The sequence below is a fragment of the Hyla sarda genome, chromosome 1 (genome assembly GCF_029499605.1).
Source record: "Hyla sarda isolate aHylSar1 chromosome 1, aHylSar1.hap1, whole genome shotgun sequence".
Lineage (NCBI taxonomy): Eukaryota > Metazoa > Chordata > Amphibia > Anura > Hylidae > Hyla > Hyla sarda.
Window position 1 is genome coordinate 459,520,389 of NC_079189.1, and position 20,311 is coordinate 459,540,699.

Genomic DNA, 20,311 nt, shown 5'->3' on the forward strand with positions numbered 1-20,311 from the left:
GACAAATATATGTACTAGTTGATAAAAAATATATTGTTTGGATATATTATACTCACAGGATCTATTCCAAAAGGATACACTCCAGTGACAACTCCTGTTATATTGGGGTCCAGTGTCAAATATTGATGGGATAAATCTTCTTTCCTTGTGTAAAAGTATAGAATTAAATTATTGTGCTGGCACGGTACAGTACAGTAATGGTGGAACCTTAGTTTTTTTATTAACTGTATTTTTTTTTTTTAGTTTTCTGAAACATATACACATACACAGTTAAGGGGGCTACCCACCAACATTCATCACTTACAGTATAAGTAATAAGTGTCTGATTGGTGGGGGCCCGTGTTCTGGTAATTGTGGGGAGTCCAGCAGTCGGACCCACACTGATTAGATAATAACTCTACTGAAAGGTGATGTATGTTGCTGAAAAAATCCTTTTAAACCTCTCCAAGAGACCCTTTATCTATACTAGAATTTCAGTGACAGTTTTTTTACTTTATCATACCCCATGTATGCTGGCCATTTCTTAAGAGGACTGATCCCCTTAAATGGGCACTGTCATTTAACATGAATTTTAATATTTGATTCCTTATGCCAAAGAAATAACTTTTGTAATTGGCTTCCATAAAAAAAAACAAAAAATAAAAAAACCTTTTATGTTAGTTTTTCGGCTGTATACTTCTAGCCATCAGGGGTCTCCCTTCTTGGCCAGAACACATTCCATCTGGTCAAAATCTCAGACTTTGGTCTCCTGCTTGTAATTGCAGAATACCAAACTCAGGAAGCGTTTCTCTGAACTGAACTTGATTGACAGCTGCACAGAGCCTTACTGACAGCTGCACAGGCTAAAAGTTGAACAGAACCTCACTGAAAGATACACAGACTGAAAGCTACTGCACAGAGCCTGAGGTCTTCTATTCATCACAGCGCCGCAACAATGTGAGAGTGGAAGTGGTCCCCCAGCAGGCTCCAGTGATGTCATGCCTGTTGGGAAACACCCACTTTCTTCTGCTGAGATTTCACTATGTGAGCAAGAATAAAAAGGTATGAAACATAGCTTTTAAAAGCTCTGACATTTTTTCTAAGGGTGGGAGGGGTGTTAATAGTAGTAAGGGAACATAGCCCGAGTTAGCTTAGTTAAGTTTATTTAGTGACAGGTACTCTTTAAAGGTGGACTCTGGTGGGGGGGAAAAAAATTCAAATCAACTGGTGCAAGAAATATTTGTAAATTATGTCTATTTAAAAATCTTAACCCTTCCAGTACTTATCAGATGCTGTATGCTCCACAGAAAATTGTGTAGTTCTTACCAGTCTGTCCACATTGCTCTCTGCTAACACCTCTGTCCGTATCAGGAAATGTCCAGAGCAGGAGAAGTTTGCTATGGGAATTTGCTTTTACTCTGGACAGTTCCTGACACGGACAGAGGTGGCAGCAGAGAACACTGTGGGTCTGACTGGAAAGAACTACACAACTTTCTCTGTAGCATACAGCAGCTGATCACCTTAACCCCTTAAGGACTCAGGGTTTTTCCGTTTTTGCACTTTCATTTTTTCCTCCTTAACTTTTAAAAATCATAACCCTTTCAATTTTCCACCTAAAAATCCATATTATGGCTTATTTTTTGCGTCACAAATTCTACTTTGCAGTAACATCAGTCATTTTACCCAAAAATTCACTAAGAAACAGAAAAAAAATCATTGTGCGACAAAAATCGAAGAAAAAACGCCATTTTGTAACTTTTGGGGGCTTCCGTTTCTACGCAGTGCATATTACGGTAAAAATGACACCTTATTATTCTGTAGGTCCATATGGTTAAAATGATACCCTACTTATATAGGTTTGATTTTGTAGTACTTCTGGAAAAAATCATAACTACATGCAGGAAAATTTATATGTTTAAAAATGTCCTCTTCTGACCCCTATAACTTTTTTATTTTTCCACGTACAGGGCGGTATGAGGACTCATTTTTTGCACCGTGATCTGAAGTTTTTATCGGTACAATTTTTGTTTTGATCAGACTTTTTGATCACTTTTTATTCATTTTTTAATGGTATAAAAAGTGACCAAAATACGCTTTTTTGGACTTTGGAATTTTTTTGCGCGTACGCCATTGACCGTGCAGTTTAAATTAATGATATATTTCATAGTTCGGACATTTACGCACGCGGCGATACCACATATGTTTATTTACACTTTTTTTTATGGGAAAAGGGGGGTGATTCAAACTTTTATTAGGGAAGGGGTTAAATGACCTTTATTAACACTTTATTTTTACTTATTTTTTTGCAGTGTTATAGGTCCCATAGGGACCTATAACACTGCACACACTGATCTCTCATCCTGATCACAGGCGTGTATTAACACGCCTGTGATCAGTGTTATCGGCGCTTGACTGCTCCTGCCTGGATCTCAGGCACGGAGCAGTCATTCGTCGATCGGACACCGAGGAGGCAGGTAAGGGCCCTCCCGGTGTCCTGCAAGCTGTTCGGGACGCCGCGATTTCACCGCGGCGGTCCCGAACACAGCCCAACTGACTAGCCGGGATGCTTTCACTTTCGCTTTAGAAGCGGCGGTCAGCTTTGACCGCCGCTTCTAAAGGGTTAATACCGCACATCGCCGCGATCGGCGATGTGTGGTATTAGCCGCGGGTCCCGGCCAACCGACGCGATGTGATGCGGGGTCGCAGCGCGACCCCGCTTCATATCGCGGGAGCCGGCGCAGGACGTAAATATACGTTCTGCGTCGTTAAAGGGTTAAGGACTCAGCCCTTTTTTGCAATTCTGACCACTGTCACTTTAAACATTAATAACTCTGGGATGCTTTTACTTTTCATTCTGATATTGTTTTTCCATGACATTCTACTTTATGTTAGTGGTAAATTTGCATAATTTATTTTTTTTACTTTGAAACTCTCTGCTTATAAAAGGAAAATGGATATCCCAAATAAATTATATCATTCACATATACAATATGTCTACTTTATGTTTGCATCATTAAGTTGACATGTTTTTACTTTTGGAAGACATCAGAGGGCTTGAAAGTATAGCAGCAATTTTCAAATTTTTCACAAAAATTTCAAAATCGGAATTTTTCAGGGACCAGTTCAGATTGAAGTGGATTTGAGGGGCTTTTATGTTAGAAATACCCCATAAATGACCCCATTATAAAAGCTGCACCCCTCAAAGTATTCAAAATGACATTCAGAAAGTTTGTTAACCCTTTAGGTATTTCACAGGAATAGCAGCAAAGTGAAGGAGAAAATTCAAAATCTTCATTTTTTACACTCGCATGTTCTTGTAGACCCAGTTTTTGAATTTTTACAAGGGGTAAAAGGAGAGAAATCTTCCTAAAATGTGTAACCCAATTTCTCTCGACTAAGGAAATACCTCATATGTGGATGTCAAGTGCTCTGTGGGCTCATAAGGGAAGGAACGACAATGGGATTTTGGAGAGTGAATTTTGCGGAAATGGTTTTTGGGGGGCATGTCTCATTTAGGAAGCCCCAAATGGTGCCAGATCAGCAAAAAATAAAAAAACACATGGCATACTATTTTGGAAACTACACCCCTCAAGGAACGTAACTAGGGGTACAGTGAGCCTTAACACCCCACAGGTGTTTGACAACTTTTCATTAAAGTAGGTTGTGTAAATGAAAAAAAAAATTTTCACTAAAATACAGTTTTTTCCCCAAATTTTACATATTTACACAAGGTAATAGGAAAAAATGCCACCCAAAATTTGTATCGAAATACCCCATGTGAGGACGTCAAGTGCTCTGTAAGTGCACTACAATGCTCAGAAAAGAATGAGTAACATTTGGCTTTTGGAAAGCAAATTTTGTTGAAATGTTTTTTTTGGGGGGCGTGTCGCATTTAGGAAGCCCCTATGGTGCCAAAACAACAACAGCAACAACAACAAAAAACACACATGGCATACTATTTTGGAAACTACACCCCTAAAGGAACGTTACAAGGGGTCCAGTGAGCCTTAACACTTCACAGATGTTGGACGGCTTTTCGTTTAATTTGGATTCACAAAATTTTTTCACAAAAATGCTGGTTTTCCCCACAAATTAAACATTTTTATAAGGTGTAATAGGAGAAAATGCCCCCAAAATGTTTTAACCCCATTTCTTATGAGTATGGAAATACCCCATGTGTGGACGTCAAGTGCTCTGCTGGCGCACTGCAATGCTCAGAAGAGAAGGTGCTCTATTGAACTTTTGGAGAGAGAATTTGTTTGGAATGTAAGTCGGGGCCATGTGCGTTTACAAAGCCCCCTTGGTGCCAAATCATTGCATAGTGGTCTCCAAACTTTCGCCCTGCAGATGTCGCTAGGCAACTACTCACCTCCTGCAGCAGGATGGCCGCACGCTGCGCAAGCTGGAGAATCGCCCCCGCCGATCGGTAAGGGACCTCCACTGCCGCTCACATTACGGTTCCCCCCCCCCACCAGCTCTGCCCGACCAATAGAAGGGATAGGAGGGGTGGCACCCCTGCCACCTCACTCTTATCCCATTTAGGGGTATTGGGGGTGTCTTGGACACCTCGATCCCCCTTATTTTCTGGGTCACAGGAGACCCGTATGACCCGGGTATGACCCGGAATCGCCGCAGATCGCCGGTCTAAGGACCCCCCCCCAGGCATTGGCACAGGATGCCTGCTGAATGAAACTGTACGCCCTGCATCCTCAAGTGGTTAACTTTCTGGCACAAGTTGATTTAAAAACATTTTTTTTCCACTGGAGTACCCCTTTAAAGACAATTTTGCTATGCATGTTGGGTTGGGTGTCTCAGTGGTTTCAGCAATATATATAGCAATGCTAAGAAATTCAAAACTTGTCAATGTCTATAGGATATACTCACTTCCAAACACCTGCTGCAAACATTGCTGAAATATTCCAACTGGAGCCAAATATGTTCACAGACTTAGAAAAGCAGTCATTGTAGATAAGTCCAGTATAAATAGAGAAGAGCCCCATTAGCAGAATAATGTAACGCCCCTCAAAAAAGGTCTTCATGATCTATTACACCGAAAAGAAAGATAAAACATGAATTCCTTTAAATTACAGTAAGTTTACAGGGATGGCAAAGCAATATGCTTATTTTGTTAAGAATTAGTTGTTAAGAATCAGCTCAGCCCATACACAGCAAGTATATATACAGTACAGAAAAACTAAAACCTTCCCATACAGCAGCAACATATGAAATGATTAGATGTGGGAAGAGCCATACAGAAGCAAGCTCAGTGACTACAGGGATCTGAATATTTTAATGCAATAAACTATTGACATAAATTTACTACAAAACATTTTTAATAAGAAAAAATATTAAGCTTAATAAATTCTCTTTATAAATTCTTTATAGCAAACTAAGGATACTTGAAGTTAAGTTATAAATAAGGAAACTCCTTACTTCATCTTGTGTACGCTGTAATTTAGCACTGTTTTCATAGAGAACCAGAAACAGGGCAAATAGGGACATCAGGAGGCCATGCCCAAAATCTCCGAACATCACAGCAAACAGAAATGGAAATGTAATAATGGTGTAGGGAGCTGTTATATGAAGAAACACAAGTCAAAACATTGCTGCAAAATGAAGTAATATGAACATAAAGAGGTTTTCAGTTGTTAAAAAGATCTGTCATGTATGTCCATGGGTTAAAGGGGTATTCCGGCCAAATACATCTTATCCCCATTCAAAGGATAGGGGATAAGATGTCTGATCGTGGGGGGGTCCCGCATTCTATGTGGGGCTACCCCTCCAGTTTCAGAAACCTCTTTGTTTCCGGGACTGGAGACGTGATGTCACGCCATGCCCCCACCATTCATGTCTATGGGAGGGGGCATGACGGCCGTCACACCCCCTCCCATAGAAATGAATGGAGGGGGCGTGGCATGACGTCTCCAGTCCAGGAAATAAAGGTGTTTCAGAGACTGGAGCCGCAGCCCCACATAGAATGCGGGACCCCCACGATCAGACATCTTATCCCTTATCCTTTGTATAGGGGATAAAATGTATTTGGCCGGAATACCCCTTTTAAATCTGGTATCCAGTCAGCTGCAATGCCACACCTGAAAAGAAAAGGGGCATTTTTATATTATATATATATATATATATATATATATATATATGGACAACCCCTTTGCATTGTTAAAGGGGTTATCCAGGAAAAAACTTTTTTTTTTTTTTTTTATGTATATCAACTGGCTCCAGAAAGTTAAACAGATTTGTAAATTACTTCTATTAAAAAATCTTAATCCTTTCAGTACTTATGTGCTTCTGAAGTTAAGATTGTTCTTTTCTGTCTAAGTGCTCTCTGATGGCACCTGTCTCGGGAAACGCCCAGTTTAGAAGAGGTTTGCTATGGGGATTTGCTTCTAAACTGGGCAGTTCCCGAAACACGTGTCATCAGAGAGCACTTAGACAGAAAAGAACAACCTTAACTTCAGAAGCTCATAAGTACTGAAAGGATTAAGATTTTTTAATAGAAGTAATTACAAATCTGTTTAACTTTCTGGAGCCAGTTGATCTACATAAAAAAAAAAAAAAATTCCTGGATAACCCCTAAATGAGTCTTCTGGGACCATATTAGATTAGTCCAAGCATATCAGATTAGTGGGAGCTCACTGAGTAGCTAACAGAAGGGGCCATGGTGCTCTTCATTGCTTGCAGCTATGGTGCTGTACATTTTACATTGATTGTCCCTGGTATTGCAGCTCAGTCCCATTTAAATGAATAGGACAAAGGTGCAATATCAGCCAGTCACTACCCATTAAATGATGTTGTGCCTGGTTACGACCTATACATAGGATCAAAGCCTTAGAAATAAAGAGTTTACCTTGCTTACATATAAAACATACCTGGATTTACTTCTCTGTAGTTCCCCACGCCATATGCATCTACTATGTTCTGAAAGCCAGCAGTAAATTTGTTTGTACGTATTAATGTAGGAGGGGTCTCATTGCTGGGAATGCGGTTTATGAAGGAGGGGACAGAAGCCCCACTCTTTCTCTGTTGAGCGAGAAGAGAAATTCAATCCAACCCTTCACTTCAGAGTATATATTTCATGCGATTTGCAAAAAGATCTTACCGAGCCTTCCTCGAGAGCTCTTTTAAGGTCCTGGAGATCTTCCACAGGGCACCAAACCTCTGCGATTAAGCATTTATTTGTTACATCAAAACTGCATAAATTCAGCATATGGTAAATTGCCTTCATCTTCTTGACCTGAATAACCCACTTGTAGACTGACTCCGACGCCTTGAAGAGAACTTGTCTCAAATAATCATCTGTCTGGTGAATAACCTGTATAAAGATGTAAACATGTTAGCTCGCAGAAAGTTATAGACACGTTAAAACCATAGCCTGACTAAAATAACAGGCAAGAGTTTATTATTGCTACAAACATTTTTTTTCCTTTTCAGATATATAAAGCATATGTATCAAACAGGAATACAAATACAGTGTGAACCCGTATGTCTTCTACTTTAGACGCATATTAGTATGTCTTCTACTTTAGACACATATTAGTAATTGTAACAAATTCATTAAACAATGTGCTATAATTTAATAAATTTTTCACACATAAGCAAGATGAAAACAGGCACTTTAAGATATAGAAATGCCATCATAACTCATCAATATCCCCCCAGTCTTTCTTTGCAATGTGTACTTAAACCAGTGTTTCCCAACCAGGGGGCCTCCAGCTGTTGAAAAACTACAACTCCCAGCATGCTCGGACAGCCTTTGGCTGTCCGGGCATGCTGGGAGTTGTAGTTTTGCAACAGCTGGAGGCACCCCGATTGGGAAACACTGACTTAAACTTTCATGACTGGCAATAGGAGGGTGTGGCTAAACACATGACTCCATTCCCCTAAACACAAGCTTGCGTTTCATATATGGGTTTGTGTATAAAGTGGTCCCTTTCTCTACCATAGGGGAAGCAGAGAGGGACATTCCAGTCGCTTTTTTTTTTTTTTTTTTTTTTTTTTTTATGACATATTCTCAGAATATGCCATAAATAACCCACATACAGAACCCTATCCGACCTGGTTGTGGTGGCTTTGAGAGGGCTTTAACCTCCCTGGCGGTATGATTCTGTCTGGAAATTTGTACCAAAAGCGGTACAATTTTTTGCATTGAATTTCACATCTCCCCCCGCCCATTTCACATCTCCCCCGTCACATTCTCCCCCCTCCTTGTCACATTCCCCCCCCCCTTGTTACATTCTCCCCCTTCCATGTCACATTCCCCTCCCCCCCTGTCACATCCCCCCCTTTGTCACATTCCTCCCCCCCGTCACATTCATCCCCCCTTCTCACCTGGTCCTGCAGCAGAATACACTGGGTTTGCCGGCAGATTTCAAACCTAGTGTATTTGCTGCAGAACAAGCCCTTTCCCCTTCAGCCAATCACTGGCTTTACACCACTGCGGCCTGTGATTGGCTGAAAAGTGAATGGTCCTGTAAGATGAATAGAGCAGTGACCAGAGCGCACGGAGGGGAACGACATCTGCAGGGACCGGGATTAGGTAAGCAAAAGGTTTTTTTATTTTACTACTTTTTCCTTTTACACTTAGCTCAGTGTTTTTCTAACAGGGTGCCTCCAGCTGTTGTGAAACTACTACTCCCAGCATGCCCGGACAGCCTTTGGCTGTTAGGGCATGCTGAGAGTTGTAGTTTTGCAACAGCTGGAAGCCCCCTGGTAGGGAAACACTGACTTTTAGTATTTTTCTTTACCTGCTCTGGCCGCCCCCCGCAACGGGAGCTGACCAGAGCAGATAATCGCATGTTTTCCCGGGGGCCGTATTGCTATATCGCATTGCTTTTGCGATATATCGTGCAGCCCGGCCGGCAACTCTGCAATTCTACCCCAAGCGTGACTCGGGGTTACCGATCCTGGCAGGGAAAATTAACCCCGAGTCACGCTCGGGAGAACCGCTCAGGAGGTTAAGCGGTTTTTGCAACAGGTGTTAAAAAAACAAACAAAAACCAGTGTGATACCGTGGTGTTTTTGTAAGGCTACTTTCACACTGTCGTTGTGCCCTGTCCTTAACCCCTTAAGGACTCAGCGTTTTTTCGTTATTGCCCTTTTGTTTTTTCCTCCTTACCTTTTAAAAATCATAACCCTTTCAATTTTGCCCCTATAGACCCATATGATGGTTTGTTTTTTCTACTCTGTAATGACATCAGTCATTTTACCCAAATATCTACGGCGAAACAAATTCCTGTAGGTCCATACGATTAAAATGATACCCTACTTATATAGGTTTGATTTCCCGAAAAAATCATAACTACATGCACGAAAATGAATACGTTTAAAAATGTCCTCTTCTGACCCCTATAACTTTTTTATTTTTCCGTATACAGGGATTTGTGGGGGGCTCATTTTTTGCGCCATGATCTAAAGTTTTTATCACTACCATTTTTGTTTTCATCTGACTTTTTGATCACATTTTATTCATTTTTTATGGTATTTTAGACTTTGGAATATTTTTACGTGTACGCCATTGACCGTGCAGTTTAATTAACAATATATTTTTATAGTTCGGACGTTTACACACGCGGCGATATTTTTATTTACATAGTTTTTTTTAATGGGAAAAGGGGAGTGATTCAAACTTTTATTAGGGAAGGGGTTAAATCACATTTATTAACTATTTTTGTACACTTTTTTCTTGCATTGTTATAGCCCCCATAGGGGACTATAATATGCAGTATATTGAATGCATACACTGATCAATGCTATGCCATAGCATAGCATTGATCAGGGTTATCGTCGCTCCACTGCTCCTGCCGGGATCTCAGGCACGGAGCATTGAATCGGCAATCGGATAATGAGGAGGCAGCTGATCGGGACCGACTGAGCTGCCGAGAATGTATTTTTGACTTTAGATCAACTTTGATCGCCGCGTCTAAAGGGTTAACACCGGGCATCACCGCGATCGGATCGGCTATCTTTAGCCGCCGGGACACTGCGTGACCCCGCGTTGTATCGCGGGAGCAGGACATACAGGTACGCCCTGCTTCCTTAAGAAGTTGAACGCCTGTTAGGCTTTACTTATTTTTCAGCCTTTAACAGATGTTACCGGGACAGGGCATATGGGCAATAACGGGTCTCGATGGATTCCCTTTACAGTAATGCGATACTTCGGGCGCTGTTATTTTGTAGTGGGACTAGCAGGAGAAAAAGACAGCACAAGCAGTAATTTTTCTCCCGCTATTTCCCCAGGCTCCCCTGACGGCCGCCACACTGCCGTGTGCTAACGGCAGTGTGAAAGAAGCCTAAGTCAGCATGCTTTACTCCCCATCTGCATCCTACAGCCCCTTGGACTTATAATGGCTGAGAAACTTGCTGTTGTAGTAGCTGGAAGAAGTTTCCATTTTTTATCCTACATCACTATAGAATATATTTTTTTTTTTTGCCACACAATATTTTCCATTAAAAGCATTTAACCAAAGTGCAAAAAGGAACATTAAATAGCAGAAGTAAGGCCCATAGCAGACATACTCACCGCATGAAGGTCTTGAATTCTTGTGTTCAGCCCAGATATGATTTCTTGCCGTTCTTCAGAAGAGTTTGGGTAAGGATACATATGACAATGGTAACTAAAACAATTAAGAAAAGTAGAATTTATGGATATTCAAACTACGGTTTCTAACAGCTGTAAGAGCTTGAATAACCATTGAGGCTTTCCAAAGCAAGTCTGTCTGAATAAACATTACATTACTCACCAGTCACAGATTTTCTTGACTTTTTGTCCTATTTGGTCTCCCCAATAAGAAATTAAAAACACAAACCACTTAGTTGGCTCTTTCTATATATAAAAGAAAGACAACTGATAAGTTACAGGAAATAAACTGCAAATAGACTTCAGTGATAAACTATCATCCGGATAGGCCATCAATATCTGATCGGTCAGACACCCAGCACCCTCACCGCTCAGCTGTTTGAGTCATGGCACCTGTATACACAGTGAACAACCTGGGAGTAGTCCTCTCTGTCTATTGTGTAGGTCAGTATTTCCCAACCAGTGCGCCTCCAGCTGTTGCAAAACTACAACTCCCAGCATGCCCGGACAGCCTTTGGCTGTCCGGGCATGCTGGGAGTTGTAGTTTTGCAACAGCTGGAGGCGCACTGGTTTGGGAGACACTGGTGTAGGCTACTACAGCTCAGCTCCCATTTACTTCAAAGGGAAATAAGCTGCAGTAACCCAACACAGCTATCGACAGCAAAAAAAAATGGTCTTAGGTTTATTAGGAGTTTTAGGCACTTTTAAGCTGGGTCAACCTAAAAGGGCATGGTACAAATGTGCTAAATAAAACTAGCAAATCTGAAGGATTCCCTGCTGTGTATGCAGGAGATGTGGCTCTGGCAAACAGCTGATCATCAGGGGTGCAAGGTGTTAAACCCTCACCAATCAGATATTGATGGGCTCTCCTGAAGATAGGAAAAAAGTCCAAGAAAACCCCTATAATCACACACTAAAATGTGTACTATGAGATTTGATGAACTGCACACAAAATGTTATCACTTGTACAAAAATAAGGCTAGACTCACATATGCCGCAGAGGCTACACTGTTCAGCAGCAGATCCCAATGGACCACACTAACTTAATGGGGTCCAACGGGTTTGCGGCTGTTGCCCGTGAGTTTACTGGGTTTTAATCAGACACATAAATACTATGTTACGTTTTTTGTTTGGTAACTTAAAGCTAAATTTGCTCTGGATGCCCCAAGCCGATGTAAACCTATCCTAAGGCCCCCACCAATTGTTAAGAGTACTTTACTCCTGTTTGCTGTGATATCTGGTCAGTTGCAGGAGCTTCACTCCACATACTTATAGTTAAGTCCATCTAGTGCAATGGGAATGAGATTGCAGGGAGTCGTGGAGTAAAGAACACGTCTCTCCCCTCTCATTCCCAAAATTGGTGGGAGTCTGAACACTGGGACAATGACCGACCAAAACTGATATATTGTCAAAAGTTTATTTTTTTTTCTTGTTTTTTTTTAATTAACTGGAACACTTTAATAAAAAGATAGACTATTGATATATTCATTTTATTTTCATTATTCTCTAATATTAAAGAGAAATCAACTAAAGCCAGAAAGATATACTGCATCGTAAAATACCTCCATTTAATATAAATGTAATTATTAAAATAAGAATTTTGATTAAATAATTACAACAAGCCTTCCAGTACTCACCAATTGCTGCATGCTCTTGAGAAAGTCATGTAGTGCTTTCCAACCTTACACAGTGCTCTTTGCTGACACCTCTGTCTATGTCAGGAACTGTTCAGCGCAGGAACAAACCTCACCTACTTTGGACTGTTCCTGACATGGACAGAGCTTACAGCACGAATCACCACATCGGAAAGGACTACATGACCTATAGAAGCTGACAAGTACTGGAAGTCTTGTTTTCAAAATCATGTTTCTTCTTTGGAATATCCCTTTAAGTCCATTTTTGTTATAAAGTAATTCTTAAGTAATAAAATAACAAAACACTAACTTACTGTGTCTGGATCTTTTAGGAACTCATCTAGCTCCCTATACGTCAGGATGGTGTAACCTTTACAAGCCCTCCAAAGCATTTTCTCAAAGGATTCTAACTTTGCATAGTTAATCAAACCAGAGATAAAGCTGCAGACAAAAAATAATAAATACATTGCTTATGAATCAAAACTTCAAATCAACTGAATGTTACAAAAAAATTAAAAAAACATAAATAGTCCAAAGTAACTGGAAGCAGCATTTTCAGGAGGCAGAAGCAGACACCAAAGAGTTAAAAAGTCAGCACTTTGTCTTAAAGAGGACCTGTGGTCAACCCCATTAAAATTTGACTCTATTTTTTTTTATTAAAATACCTTAGGGTGCCCTGACCACACAACTTTTTACAATTTCTTGAAACGCCATTTCATTCTTGAGATATGTGGGTTTACAGCTTGCCAGACAATTCAGGGAATCATTCAGATGGGCATGAACTTAAAGGGGTAGTTCACTGGCCAGCGTTCGGAAGTAAATATTCCGAACGCTGTTTTCTCGCTACGGGGGTCGACCACGCCCCTCATGGCATCATGGTCCCGCCCCTCAATGCAAGTCAATGGGAGGGGGCGTGACTGAGTACCCCTTTCATTTTAATAAAAGATAATAAATATAAGATGATGTGTGGGATTATACAGTCCGGGAGGGGGGGGGGGCAGACACAACCCTTTAGACCTTCTGGGAATTTCAGCAGTGGACTTGATTAAAATCTGCTGCAGATTACATTGACTTTTTTTTTTCTAAAGGCTTGAAATACAAAACGAAACAACTAAAAAAGATCAAAAAAAATGCTTAATGTGCACATAGCCTTAGATTGTCTTAACCTTTAGGTTATGAAAGCTGAGCTGTGATTTGTTATGGGTAAAACCAGACAGTTTAGGTTTCTGGGTTTGTTTGTTTTTAAAATTGTGTATTTTACTGCAGATCTACAATGTTTCCACAGTAAAATCCACAACAAGAGTGGATTAACTGGCCGAAATTTATCAATTTGTCCGAGACAAAAACTGTTCATAGCTCACAGCTCCGCTATCAGTTCCCAAATGGCTCTGGTAAAATAAAGCTGATCTGTGATTGGCTGTTTTGGGCAAATCAGTCGGTTTTTGTCAGAGACAGATTGATAATTCAGGGCCACTGTGTGTTTTCCCTTTTCCATATAAAATGAATGTAGAAAATTCATAATAAACCCATAGTGGATGCGACACAACAACTCGTGTTTCAGATTAAAATTTGCACTGGATTAATATTAACATCAAATTTTCAGAATCTGATCCACTTTGTTGGTACTGTAAATGCTGCAGCATTTCTGCCATGTGTGGCAGAGACCTTTAGTTGGTCTCAGTAAATCAGAATCACTGGGAGTGTTCTCAACAATGCTGGTTAGCGAAGAACAACTAACAGGACCCTCACCACAAGGCACCTTCCAATGGCCATTTCATGTGGATGCCATACATGGTATATAGCAGTGTTTCCCAACCCAGTCCTCAAGGCACACCAACAGTCCAGGATTTTAATTTTCCCTGTTCTATTCCAATGGAGTAACTGAAAAAACCCAGAATGTTGGTGTGCCTTGAGGACTGGGTTGGGAAACACTGGAATATAGCTTATATCACTCAGCTGTTTACATGAGTATAACAGAAAAAACTCTTGTCCTATAAGAGTGGCACTTTACGTTTTACTGACAAATTCTTTTATCATATTGTATTTTCTAGAGATGAGCGAACTTACAGTAAATTCGATTCGTCACGAACTTCTCGGCTTGGCAGTTGATGATTTATCCTGCATAAATTAGTTCAGCTTTCAGGTGCTCCCGTGGGCTGGAAAAGGTGGATACAGTCCTAGGAGACTCTTTCCTAGGAATGTATCCACCTTTTCCAGCCCACCGGAGCACCTGAAAGCTGAACAAATTTATGCAGGATAAGTCATCAACTGCCGAGCAGAGAAGTTCGTGACGAATCGAATTTACTGTAAGTTCGCTCATCTCTAGTATTTTCTTACATTTGCAGAACATTAAAATTAGGTTCTATTTTGAATGATTTTGGTGAATTGTAAACTGTATAGTAAAGTTTCCTTATCTTAAATCTGATAATCCACACTCTTATAAAATACTTTCTGATTTTACATATAAACAATTTAACTATTTGCTATTCACATGTCACTGGGCTATATTACTGCAATGTGCAAATAGATTTCGATTCTTGATCAAACAAAAAAAACAACACTTAAAAGTATCTTACTGTTTATATTTACCGTATATACTCGAGTATAAGCCGAGCTTTTCAGCACGATTTTTCGTGCTGAAAATGCCCCCCTCGGCTTATACTCGAGTGAACTCTCCGCCTGTCAATCCCTTCTCAGTGGTCTTCAACCTGCAGACCTCCAGATGTTGCAAAACTACAACTCCCAGCATGCCCGGACAGCCATAGGCTGTCCGGGCATGCTGGGAGTTGTAGTTTTGAAACATCTGGAGGTCGGCAGGTTGAAGACCACTGCGGCCTTCGTCATCATCCAGACCCCCCCCACCTTTAGTTTTCTACTCACCTCCCCTCGGTGGGAAGGAAGGGTGAGCTGGTCCAGGCCATCTATGCTGCAGGAACCGTCCGGTGGGGAGGGTTAGTCGTTCCGGGCAGTCCATCTTCACCTGGAGGCTCTCTTATCCACTCCGCCCCCGGACTAGTGACGTTGCCTTGATGTCGACGCACAAGGACGTCCGTGCGCAGCAGATGTACCTGTGCATAAACGTCCCTGTACGTCATCGTCAAGGCAACGTCACTAGTCCAGGGCTGGGCCAGAGGGGAGAAGAGGGCCCCCCGGTGAAGATGGACAGCCCGGAACGACTAACCCTCCCCACCGGACAGTCCCTGCAGCATAGATGGCCCGGACCAGCTCACCCTTCCTTCCCACCGAGGGGAGGTGAGTAAAAACTAAAGGGGGGGGGGGGGGGGGTCTGGATGATGACGAAGGCCGCAGTGGTCTTCAACCTGCGGACCTCCAGATGTTTCAAAACGACAACTCCCAGCATTCCTGTCCGGGAATGCTGGGAGTTGTAGTTTTGCAACATCTGGAGGTCCGCAGGTTGAAGACCACTGATAAGGGATTGACAGGCGGTGATGATGAAGGGGGAGGGTGTGATGATGACGGGGGTGAAAATGATGGGGGTGATGATGAAGGGGGGGGATGATGATGATGATGATGAGGGTGTTAATGACGGGGGTCTTGATGATGACAGGGGGATGTTGTATTTCCCACCCTAGGCTTATAGTCGAGTCAATAACTTTTCCTGGATTTTGGGGTGAAATTAGGGGCCTCGGCTTATACTCGAGTATATATGGTATACTGTTATATTACCTATTTCATAAATGGTACCCTGGATACTTCTCTCTCACCTCTAGGAAAAGCCACCTTCACCTCACTTACTTGTATGGCAAGCATGCAAGAAGTAAAAAAGACTCTAGGGACCTGCAACAAGTTTCTATTGTATAAACAGCTTACGAAAACTGTACTTTTCTTCACAGAGCAGGCCACTTGAGATTTATATGATAAAGCATTGACCCTATTATAGTAATATATGGCCACTTGTTTAAAAGCAACTCACCCCAGTTTTGCTCCAAGTCTCTGCATGCAAGTATAGTCCATTAAGGCTTCCTTTTCTATTGTAGGGAATTCTTCATAGCTCGTATGGGAAGAGGTTTCATACTAAAAAAAAAAAAGGCATTTTATAAAATATTTTTATATTATGTAATTAATAATTAAATAAAAAAAATTTTTACTTATTACTTTTAAACACAGAAAAGAAACAGCAGACTACAAAATATAACTAAATGAAAGGACAAGTGTGAACAAGGTGTTACAGCACACTTACCATGCTCTCCCAGTCAGACTGGGAGGCTGCTAGGAAAGAAATGGTGCGGCCCATGGACTGGTTTGAGTGGCATTGGGGCCGCTCTGCCAGTGGGTCGTTCCCCCCTGTGGGCACTGGTGTTGCGGAGGTGGTGGTCGCCGCCCAGTGCTACGCCATTTTATGCTAGGGACGTTAGGGACCCACTCTAAATAGGTGGCCTTGACGTGGCGAGTGGGCTTTGTACTTTTTGATCAAAACGTATATACTAACAACCTGTTAGTTTTTGAAATTTTGCTGAGAAGCAATTAGATCATTGTGCAAGATTGTAGATGTGCACCATGTCTGTTTTCTACCTGAATTCATATAAAGGGAACCTGTTATCAGATTTTATCAAACATAATGCGTGGCAACACGTTATATGCAGTAAAAACGTTCGCGGTGCAGGGGGCAGGGCATTATCGGCAAGGTAATTACCGATAATGCCCAAAATTGTGATTATCGGCCAAACCAATAATTGGTCGATCCCTACCGTATATACTCGAGTATAAGCCGACCCGAATATAAACCGAGGCCCCTAATTTCACCCCAAAAACCCAGGAAAAGTTATTGACTCGACTATAAGCCTAGGGTGGGAAATACATCATCCCCCCCCCCCCTTCATCATCACCGCCTGTCAATCCCTTCATCAGTGGTCTTAAACCTGCGGACCTCCAGATATTGAAAAACTACAACTCCCAGCATGCCTGGACAGCCATCGGCTGTCCAGGCATGCTGGAAGTTGTAGTATTGAAACCTCTGGATGTCAGCAGGTTGAAGACCACTGCGGCCTTCGCCATCATCCAGACACCCCCTTTAGTTTTCTACTCACCTCGCCTCGGTGGGAAGGAAGGGTGAGCTGGTCCGGGCCATCTATGCTGCAGGGACCGTCCGGTAGGGAGGGTTAGTTGTTCCGGGCTGTCCATTTTCATCGGGGGGGGGCCCTCTTCTCCGCGCGACGGGGCAGGCCCCAGACTAGTGACGTTGCCTTGACGATGACGCACAACGACGAAGAGGGCCCCCCAGTGAAAATGGACAGCCCGCAACGACTAACCCTCCCCACCGGACGGTCCCTGCAGCATAGATGGCCCGGACCAGCTCACCCTTCCTTCCCACCGAGGCGAGGTAAGTAGAAAACTAAAGGGGGTGTCTGGATGATGACGAAGGCCGCAGTGGTCTTCAACCTGCGGACCTCCAGAGGTTTCAAAACTCTGGAGGTCCAGACTGCAGGTTGCAGACCACTGAGAAGGGATTGACAGGCAGAGAGTTCACTCGAGTATAAGCCGAGGGGGGCATTTTCAGCACGAAAAATTGTGCTGAAAAACTCGGCTTATACTCGAGTATATACGGCATATATGGTAAAATCTGACAATAGGTTCCCTTTAAACACGAATCTTTGGTAGTCACATTAAGGAAAAACCCTTTTCTTTCTACTTACCTCAGATCTTTGCACAAAGCTCTTTGTCACTCTCAGCATGTGAGTATACTCAGTCAACTCTATTAAATTTTTCTGCAACTTCTCCTTGTTCTTATTCACTTCTTTCAATTCAGATTCAAGTTTCTGTAGCTGTTCCTACATAAGGTGGAAACCCTTGGTCAGTTAACAATGAATTATGTCAGATAGGGATATGTAAACCTTTTTACAACTGGGTAAACAGCTGGTTAAGATAAACAAGAGTAATGGAAAGAAATGGTTAACACAGCTGTTGTACCGTTACAATCCATCACTTATTTCTAACCTAGGAGATTACAGTCTGTGATTGAATGTGTATATGACAAATCCAACCAGGCTAGTTTTACCTGTATTTCCAAGACATGTTTCGGGAGGGGGGCTGCGGGCAGCATAGTCCCTTCTGGAACAGGAATGTCAGCTTTTTTGATTTCCTGGACCAGATACTCTGAGAATCAAATAACATGTTAGTTTACACATGCAGAATAAATATACCTGGTTTATGACCAAGACATTTTACTGTTGATGCGTGTCAAATTCTGCTATTTGAGACTATGACATCTATTATAACATGTTTTTAACTATGCAAGAATAAAGAAATAAATGTTTAAAAGAATTTCTGAAATGCTAGGTTACTTATTTACTGATATCTAGTAAAACAATGGCATCTGTGCATTGGTAACTCTGCCTTCAATGGTGAGCTGAGAACTAATGTGGCACATGTGGCATAATATAATATAAGAAGCGGAACATAATGTAGGAAATATATAACCAGAGAGGTAATCCTGCACTCACCGGAAGGCCAGAAGAAGTGCACCTGTTGCACAAAACAAGGGGTTGCCCTCGTGCAAGCCCCTTCATCTCTATGAAGCCTTCCTGAAAGCAGCGGTGGATTGCGGGATAGTGCAGGATTACGTCTCGTTATACATCAATATACAGTCATGGCCATAAATGTTGGCACCCCTGAAATTTTTCTAGAAAATGAAGTATTTCTCACAGAAAAGGATTGCAGTAACACATGTTTTGCTATATACACATGATTATTCCCTTTGTGTGTTTTGGAATTAAATCAAAAAAAGGGAGGAACAAAAGCAAAATTGGACATCATGTCACACCAAACTCCAAAAAATAGACCAGAGCCCATCAAGTTAAAATTGGTGGAAAACGTTTTTTTTTTTTTTGTTTTTTTTTTTTTTTAAATCAACTGGTGCCAGAAAGTTAAAGGGGTACTCCGGTGCTTAAACATCTTATCCCCTATCCAAAGGATAGGGGATAAGATGCATGATCGCGGGAGTCCCGCACCTGGGGACCCCAGGGATCATGCACGCGGCACCCCGTTTGTAATCAGTGCCCAGAGCGTGTTCGCTCCAGGTCTGATTGTGGTCGACCGCAGGACGGGCGGCGTGTGACGTCACGCCTCCGCCCCCGTGTGACGTCACGCTCCGCCCCTCAATGCAAGCTGACGGGAGGGGGCGTGATAGCATCAGGCATCTTATTCCCTATCCTTTGGATAGGGAATAAGATGTTTAAGCACCGGAGTACCCTTTTAAACAGATTTGTAAATGACTTCTATTAAAAAATGTTAATCCTTCCAGCACTTATTAGCTGGTGACAGTTCTTAAAATGGACAGAGATGTCAGCAGAGAGCACTGCTCGTGATTCAGCAGAAAGCAATGTGTTCCAAAAAGAAAAGAATTTCCTCTGTAGTATTCCCCAGCTTATAAGTACTGGAAGGATTAAGATTTTTTTATAGAAGTCTTTTACAAATCTAATTTACAAGAGAGAATTGGGGCTCAGGGTAAAGGATATGTGGACACAACTGGCTTGTTATGTTAAATATTAATATTTATTAATTTATTATAATAATCAATTTACTTCAATTACGAGAAGTAAATTGAAGTAAATTGATTATTATAATAAATTAATAAATATTAATATTTAACATAACAAGCCAGTTGTGTCCACATATCCTTTACCCTGAGCCCTAATTCTCTCTTGTAAATTAGTACTATTTTCATTCACCTTCAGTATAGGTGTTATTGTTGGGTAGCCCGGGTTGCTATTGGTTAAGGTCTGAACAAAGACACTCCAAATCCTCCTTTTAATCTTTTACAAATCTGTTTAACTTTCTGGCACCAGTTGATAAAAAAAAAAAGTTTTCCACCGGAGTACCCCTTTAAATGTTGACGGATAGTTCACGCTGACACCGATGCTACCTGAGCCTGCAGGACAGCTTAAATATCTTTGGAACTTGTTTGGGGCTGCTTATCCACCATCCAGACTATCCTGCGTTGACACCTTTCATCAATTTTTCCTCTTCTGTCAACACCCAGGGAGATTAGCTACAGTGCCATGGGTTGCAAACTTCTTGATAATGTTGCACACTGTGGACAAAGGCAAATCTAGATCTCTGGAGATGGACTTGTAACCTTGAGATTGTTGAT

The 20,311-nt window shown here is 41.7% G+C and overlaps 1 protein-coding gene across 2 annotated transcripts in view; it reads right to left on the minus strand.

Annotated features, from left to right (window-relative positions):
* The window catches only part of ATP6V0A2 (ATPase H+ transporting V0 subunit a2), a 59,025-nt gene that overhangs the window by 24,923 nt on the left and 13,791 nt on the right, over window positions 1–20,311 (minus strand). For both annotated transcript variants that reach the window (XM_056534254.1, XM_056534263.1), the window contains exons 3-13: window positions 18,218–18,315; window positions 17,856–17,990; window positions 16,136–16,236; window positions 12,516–12,642; window positions 10,731–10,813; window positions 10,511–10,604; window positions 7,091–7,303; window positions 6,861–7,011; window positions 5,413–5,552; window positions 4,864–5,021; window positions 57–144 (exon numbers count right to left, since the gene is read on the minus strand). In XM_056534254.1, the coding sequence (XP_056390229.1) occupies window positions 57–144; window positions 4,864–5,021; window positions 5,413–5,552; window positions 6,861–7,011; window positions 7,091–7,303; window positions 10,511–10,604; window positions 10,731–10,813; window positions 12,516–12,642; window positions 16,136–16,236; window positions 17,856–17,990; window positions 18,218–18,315 (1,388 nt within the window). The remainder of the gene's footprint in view (window positions 1–56; window positions 145–4,863; window positions 5,022–5,412; window positions 5,553–6,860; window positions 7,012–7,090; window positions 7,304–10,510; window positions 10,605–10,730; window positions 10,814–12,515; window positions 12,643–16,135; window positions 16,237–17,855; window positions 17,991–18,217; window positions 18,316–20,311) is intronic.